This window comes from Euphorbia lathyris, chromosome 10, assembly GCF_963576675.1.
Source record: "Euphorbia lathyris chromosome 10, ddEupLath1.1, whole genome shotgun sequence".
Taxonomy (NCBI): Eukaryota; Viridiplantae; Streptophyta; class Magnoliopsida; order Malpighiales; family Euphorbiaceae; genus Euphorbia; species Euphorbia lathyris.
The window spans coordinates 18656936-18664877 of NC_088919.1; the positions used below are offsets into that span (position 1 = coordinate 18656936).

The following is a 7942-nucleotide window of genomic DNA, read 5'->3' on the forward strand; positions in this document are numbered from 1 at the left end:
CCCTTATTCGTCTTTTTGCACAAACCGCTATTATCAATCAGCTAATTTTTACCAAACAGGTCTACACAAACAGTTAATCAAATCAGCTAGTCAAATCAGCTAATGTAATCAGCTAACAGCTAATGTAATCAGTTAACAGCTAACAACTAATTCCCAAACAGGACCTTAATTTAATTTAACTTACTATAATTTAATAACATCTCATTGAATGAGGGTAAAGGCTATGCTTATTTTGTTTTTGACAAAATAAGCCTTATTTTATGTGTTTTTACCATTGGATGAATTTTATACTCCATCATTCAATGATGAAAATAACCAAGTAATGTTACTTTGTCAAAAACAAAATAACGCACCTTGAATGAGAGAGCAAAGAGTCTATTTCCATGCCTTCCTCCACTCAGCGCGTGAATAAGCACGCTCCAAGTGAGAATGTTAGTATTATTATTCACAGGTGAAAGTTTTCTAACAAAATAGTATGATCACATGTGATGTAATATATTTATTGTGTTTAATTATTCCTGAAGAGGAGGAGGACGCAAATCCGAGCTCAAAACCCTAAATCCATGTCTGCAAATGGTGAGGACGAGATAAAAAGAGGGAAATCTTTGGATATAGAAATATAATTTAAAACAAAAACACAAACACAAAAAAAATGGACAGTTGAGTTTTCTGATCTCATTTCTGCTCTACGATTTTCTCTCTCTTCAACGTTTTAGTATCAATGGTTAGCTAACCACCCGAGACCCACAAGAAAAACGAAAAAAGAAAAGCTCAAGATCCCTATCAAGTTTAATACCCAAATCTTCCTCTGATAGTTACCGATCTCTTCTTTTTTTTCTTTGTTTCCCGAAATTCACTGCAAAAGCTTCCTTGTGTTTTGATTACACCATCGTTTTCTATTTTTTCATAAAATTCCAAACGGTATGGTTAAAGTCTTCATCATCGCCCACCCGTATCTCCTTTCCCTCTCTAGACCTCGAATTTGGCGTACAAATTTGAACTTGATTTGAAATTTTGCCAACATATGCCCCATCAAAGTTGTTGATCAGGGGGAAAACAACAAGACGCAGATTCAACATTCGAATTTGTTAATATTATGGGAGCAGAGAAAAGATGGCTTTTCACTCTCTTCTCTGCTGCATTCCTGTCTCTCCTCTTTCTTTTGTTCTACTCAATCTCAGCTTTCAGCTCATCAAAAACCTTCCCTTCTCTAGTTCAACATGGTTCTCACTACCCGCCCTCTTTTGCCTATTATATAACCGGTGGCCGTGGTGACGCTGACCGGATCATCCGGCTACTGCTTGCCGTGTATCACCCGAGGAACCATTACCTGTTGCATTTGGGTGCTGATGCGTCTGATGGAGAGAGACTCGGGCTGATTGCGTCAGTTAATGATGTTCCTGCTATAAGGTCTTTTGCCAATGTTGACGTCGTCGGGAAGCCAAATAGGCTGTCGTTTATGGGGGCTTCTCATGTGTCGGAAACGTTGAGGGCCGCTGCCATTTTGTTGAAGGTGAAATCATGGTGGAATTGGTTTGTCGTTTTGAGTGCATCAGATTATCCCTTGTTGACTCAGGATGGTATGTTTTTGTCCCATTTTCTTTGATTGGTATGTGCTTCTTACATTGAGTCTGTGATTTAGGGGAATTTTTGTTTTTGGAGTTCATTTGCTAATTTGGATAAATTTTTAGATTGATTTATTTCCGATGCTACAAAGTTAACGCCTTTCACTCTTTTTTCCCCCTTGTCATTTTCTCTTCAATGATTAAATTGTTCGCTCTTGATCCCTGAGTGTCCTTTCCAGCGCTTGTTCTTGGACTTCCATGAAATTGGTGCATGATGTTTTGATGTTCTTGAATTCTTAAATTTTCTATTGTGCCTTGGAAAGTTGGCCTTGAAAGCTCTTTTGAAAGAAAGAAACCTGATCATTGGGTTTGTTTCTGTTTTTATCTTTGTCGGCTTTCCATGTACTATGGATAATTTTTTTTGGCGTAGGTTAGTTTCTTTTGTTGAACCATATTTTTGTGTGTTCAATTTGCATAGGTTAGTTACAAAATCAATGTATTACACACTTGACTACCTTAGATGAGGAACCTGTAGTTCTTGCTACTATCCAGAGCAAGAGTGCATGATGCTGACACCATTGACAAACATTGGTATTGGCAAAAAAATTTAACATCAATTGACTGTTATAACATAATTTTTTTTTTTTTTGTTAAGTAGTTATGTAAAGTACTCTATACTTCACGCAATAAAGGACTCTTCTAAACACCATCACTATCAGGCTGTATGTTCGGAAAAACTAAACATATTCCTTTCATGCCAGATGCAATAAACTGTACCAGTGAAAGCGTCTTTACTCAATGTTGCCAAGGAGTTTTTCCCAACAGACTTCACACAAAACCAGCTTCTTTCCCTGATCCACCTCCTAAGATTGTTATTTATTTGTCACTTTCTTCTTAATGTTCTAGATAATATGAGAAAGCTGGATTCAAAGAAGAGTTGTTGTGCATTTTCAACTTTATTCTTGCAAAAGATGCATCTATTATCCATCACAATACCCGTTTACACAACCATTGCTTCAGAACAAGGCTGTTTCCAATTGCCAGGCAACTATAAAACTCTACTTGGGAACATTTCCCTCTCCTCACACGAGATTCCTCGAAGATGTTACTGCCTCCTTACACTTCAAAGCATTCTCGACACTGGAAATTGAAAAGCACCCAGCTTTTGATATTTTCCATCTAATCTTATCTTCTTGGTCCATCTTGCGTGAAAGAACGTCACCCAGTAAAATGCTGCAAGAGTAAGATCATCCATAGGATCTGGTTATGTCCACTCATTTTGCTTGCAGCAAATGTTTACAATCTTTAGGCACTTTAAAGTGTTGTATATTAGGAAGGAATCATATCAACTAGACTAGAAATATCCAGCCATGTGTCAAACCAAAAGGAAAATTAATTTCAATTTTCTAATTCTAACTTCTTAAGTAAAGAACTGCTTGAACTCTCTCATGTCTAAAATATATCTCTAAGCAACCAGCTTCCGGAAGCTTAGTTATTCCTCAAAGCTTATTTTATTTGGTTTACTTTTAGTATCCAAGATTTCCTAGAAGGAAGTTTTAGCAGCTAGGAGCTCCCAAAATGTGTTTTCCTTCTGCAGCATTGTTGCAGCTGGGTAATATCCTGCCTGCTTGTTGATTTACCGGTATTGTTGGCTTTCTGTCTGAATGATTTGTTGCATATCACCTAACTCCTTTTAATTAATTAAAAAGGAAAAAATCAACTTTCTTGATTTTTCTTTGGGGGAATTTTGGTTCTGTCTTCCATTTAGAGACTGCTTTTAAGAGCTGAAGACTTTTGTACTGCCTATTAAGTTGCATGATGTTGAGAACCTGGATATCATTGTTGAAGATGCCTTTTTCCCTTTAATGAGAATGACCAAGGCTGTTAGAATGATTTGTGTAAGATTGAAAATGTTCTTTTTATGAGGAATGTTTATAAGTCTTTTTGACAAGTGTTTCGTTTGCTAAAGAACCTTCACGTCATAGACAATAAGGCATTATGGGAAGTCTAGAGGTATCCATGCAATAAATGACCGTTTGAGCAATCTTGTAGTCTTAAACTTGAATGTAATACATATGCTTTGGAACATGTCAAAGGGATTCTCAACTATTTTGGGTTGTGAAAGGGAGGAAGAGAGCTTGCAGTCCATCAATTAGGTTGCAGTAAGGGTGGATCTTGGGGGGAGCTGGGGGAGGGATCCTTAGAATTTTCCTCTAATTTTTCTGATGGTTTAGTCTTGGGGTGCTGTAATTTGTGCTGCTTAAAGTGTCATTTGTCACGTGGAGCACCCTTTGAATTTCGGGAGGATGGGTCTCCTCCCCATGTTGTATGTCCTCTTAGTCAGCCACAGAATCCTCCACCTGTGAATCTGCAGTACTTGTTCCTGCATCTTCCTTCAGATCCCTAATAAGGGACTGTCATGTAACCAATTGAACCAAAAATTTAAGCTATTAGTTAAGGCCAAAGAATAGCTTTTATTATCATATCTGGCACACCCCCACACACGAATGCTCCCTAGACTTGAAGTGTGTACAATGCAGGCCCATCTTACCCTGCATTGAAATTTAATCAACAAATGGTGTTGCCATGATTTGAACCCTTGACCACTTGGTCTAAGAGACTCTTATACCATATCATGGAACTAATTGAATCAAAAGCTTAAACAGATAGTTAAGGTCCAAGAATAGTTTTTATTACTATCTCAGGGACCAAGCATTGTCATCATGTCATGCATGAACTTGGTAATTTTTTTTTATTACAAATCAAATCGCAGAACTTCAATTTATAACAAGAAATATCCCTGAATTATGATTCATAAAACAGTAAAATCACTTTACTCTTTTTCTGGTCGGAGTTCCAGTGACCAGCTGACTCTGACTTCACATTGGCATCTATTATCACTTTCCTCAAATTTATTTTTCTCTACTCTCTCCTTCAAGCCTCACTACCACATAGAATCTTCCTTTCATCTCTCTAATTTCCATGGTAGTTCTTGTTCTCATCAGCCCTTCAATTATAGCAATTATTCAAGCCAAACAGCTAATACAAAATAAAATAAAGAACAGAAGTCAGAGATTAGAAGATTCAGAAACCTGTGATTTAAACACACACATACACAAAATAAAAAGATGTTGACGAAAAAGAATGAGATAGAGAGAAGGTTGCCTGAAAACGTTTTTTGTCACTGTTTACCTTTTCCAACGTTATTGATCTTCTCAAGCATTTTCCGAAATCCAAATTCGGCTCTTTAAAGCCTTCTTGCTCTCAAGACACAGAATATAACTTTTATCTGTTGTTGAATATGCTGATTTATATGTATGTCATAAAACACTAGTTTCATGAAAACAGTGTAGTCATTTTTGCCAAAGTTTGGAGTGGCCATATGGTAAGTAGAATATCAGCTTATTTTCTATCTGCGTGCTTAGGGAGATGTCCTTAGTTAGGATAAACATGTTTAACTATGGTTAGGTTGATCTCTTAACTACTTTATTAGAGTGTTACCTCTTCAAGACAAGACAAATAATTAAGCTCCTCTATTGGAAGAGCCTCTAGTTTTTTATTCCACTAGACACTCTGGTAACATCAAAAACTGAAGCGGAACCATAATATATTAGAGAAAGCGAATATGGGATTGTTTTCTCTCATGCGAAAAAGAACGAATAACAATTATTTTTTTCCTTCTAAAATTCAATCCGTGAAGCTAATGCTAGGAAATTAGGACTTCTCTTTTGTGCTAAAAAAGGAAATGAAACTATACTGCGGGATCTTCTGTTGATTCGAGAAAAGGGGAAGAATTTCAACAAGGTACAAAAGGAAAGATAATTTTGTGGAAATTTTTGGACACAATTTGGAGGAAGTTCTGCTCAATGAGGAATTAATGTAAGTGTTTAAGAGTTGCTGCTCCCTAATGGTTCCTGTTGTATGAACATATTGGGCAGTTCAATGATTCCTTTTATTTCATAAGTCCTGGGTATTGTGAAGAGAGGGAGAGGATGCTAACAGATAAAAGGACATAGATAAAGTTGGATGACAAAAGAAAAAAGAACAAGCATTTTGACTTGGAAATTGAGAAAGAAAATAAACTGACCAAACTTAAATTGCGAGTGCATGTCAACTTTTGCTTGACCCTACTAGAAAGCTGGTGGTGAATTTTTAGTTATTTGAGTTATAGTTGAAGGTTTTATTTGCTTATAAAGTGAAGTTCGATGATATACAAGTGCCTAAAAGTGACAAATTCAGGAGGCTTCCTTGAATATTTCTTCTTGGCACCTTTAGGATTGTCCTCGTTTTTTACTTATTTGCTTTTTCTGAAAGAGAAGAGACCAAAGCCTGTAAAAGGCATGATAAACGAGATTGGTTTAGTTAAGAGTAAGACAGAATTCATCCTCATCGATGATTAGATTTTGAGATATAGAATAGTAATGTACTTGGTGCATTTTTCTATAATAGTAATATATTAGTCTGTTGTGGCTCTTGCTATGCACTTGGTGCATATTTTTTATGTGATTTCAGATTGGCTCTGGATCCTACTAAGAAAAAAGGAAAACCTCTATACTCCAAATGCAGGTGTATTAATTAACATGATAGTTATCTCTGGTTGGACAGAGGCATATTGCTGAATCATATAGAATTCTATTTCTTGTTTCTCTCCATCTGTGTTTCTTTTTCTGTTCTGCATGTTTGTGGAGTCCCTCTAAAAAATGGCATCTTTGTCACTCTTGTTATACATCACAAAGAATTCAAATGTTATTACTTGATATGCTTTCTGTGTTGTTGACAGGATCATAGTATAATACATGCACCTGTCTGTCTGTCTTCATTCTGCTGTATCTTCTTTTCACAATACTATTCTACTTTTTGACGGTTGCTCTTGTTGTATATGCTTCCAGACTTGTCCCACGTATTCTCCACTTTTAGCAGAGACGTCAATTTTATAGATCACACCAGTGATCTTGGGTGGAAAGAGTAGGCGACACCTCTTCTTCCTAATTTGAATTTATTTTTATGGTAAAGAAAACAAATCTGAATCATGTTGACCTGTCTTTGATACAGACCTCAAAGGTTCCAACCTATTATTGTTGATCCTGGAATTTATCTAGCAAGGCGGACTCAGATTTTTTATGCTACAGAGAAGCGGCCAACACCAGACGCTTTCAAAGTATTCACAGGCAAAGTCAATGCTCAATGTTATTAAACTTGTGCAATGTTAAAGACTAGAGCTAAGGGTCTTACTTAAATTTGTGCAGCTTTACATGCAATAACTTATCTTTATCCTTTTGCAGGTTCCCAATGGGTAATTTTGAGCCGATCTTTTCTCGAATATTGCATAATGGGTTGGGATAACCTTCCACGCACCCTTCTGATGTACTTCAACAATGTGGTTTTGCCTGAAGAAGGTTATTTCCATTCAGTTATTTGCAATGCACCAGAATTTAAGAACACCACCGTAAACAGTGATCTAAGATTTATGGTCTGGGACAATCCTCCAAAGATGGAGCCACATTTTCTGAATACAGCTGATTATGATCTAATGGCTCAAAGCGGAGCAGCTTTTGCCAGACAGTTCAAGAGGAATGATCCTGTACTGGACATGGTTGATGCAAAGATCCTCAAGCGTGGAAGTAATCGAGCTGTTCCGGGTGCTTGGTGTACTGGTCGAAAGAGTTGGTGGATGGACCCTTGCTCCCAATGGGGTGATGTCAATGTTGTTAAACCAGGACCTCAAGCCAAGAAATTTGAGGAGACCATAAAAAATCTTCTGGATGACTGGAATTCACAGATGAATCAATGCAAATGAAAGGGCATGTTGGAAGGCTTATTGTCCAAGACTAAGTGCAAAACTTTTGCATCCGAATTTTATCGAAAGATGACCAATAGGAAAAGGATTGTTTGGTCTTAAGGTCCATTTTGGGGTTGCTTCTTGAATCACTGGGTAGGTTATGGATCTTTACAGGAGTGGCAGTTTTGAAGGAGAAACTATTGAAATTCATCCTGTGACTGTGATGGTAGCTGATGTTTATTATAGCCGGCAGCAGATACAGTTAACACGAGAATCTCTCCGTGTGCTGCCATTAGAATGTTGTTGTATGTTCGTTCAAAGTTTTGTTATTTAGCACACATCCAATATTGTAAGAGAGATTCATTCATTTAATTCTAATTTTTGTTTACTTTGCTGCTTCTCTTCTTGCTTCTTCATCAATACTTTCATCAGTGATTGACAAGAGGATATAATGCAGGAATCACTAATTCCTAATTTCGCCCATAATAAAAGCTTTTGCACTAGCAGGGGCGGATCTACCGTGGGGGCAGTGAACTGCCCTAATGAGATTGCCCCACTTATAAAATCTCATGTATTATAATTTCAATTTGCAGACTTT

The 7942-nt window shown here is 37.0% G+C and overlaps 1 protein-coding gene across 1 annotated transcript; it reads left to right on the forward strand.

Moving 5' to 3' along the window:
- The first annotated feature begins 508 nt into the window (after window positions 1-508).
- On the forward strand, window positions 509-7742 carry LOC136208533 (beta-glucuronosyltransferase GlcAT14A). Its single transcript, XM_065999498.1, has 4 exons — window positions 509-1580; window positions 6455-6530; window positions 6618-6733; window positions 6848-7742. Exons 1-4 carry the CDS (start codon window positions 1097-1099, stop codon window positions 7360-7362), a joined length of 1191 nt encoding a protein of 396 aa, XP_065855570.1. The 5' UTR covers window positions 509-1096; the 3' UTR covers window positions 7363-7742.
- Window positions 7743-7942: the final 200 nt, after the last annotated feature.

Coding starts and splice junctions, on each gene's coding strand:
- LOC136208533 (XM_065999498.1), top strand. CDS start 1,097: ATGGGAGCAGAGAAAAGATGGCTTTTCACTCTCTTCTCTGCTGCATTC. Junction 6,531..6,617: donor AGTGATCTTGGGTGGAAAGA/GTAGGCGACACC, acceptor TCTTTGATACAG/ACCTCAAAGGTTCCAACCTA. Junction 6,734..6,847: donor CGCTTTCAAAGTATTCACAG/GCAAAGTCAATG, acceptor ATCCTTTTGCAG/GTTCCCAATGGGTAATTTTG.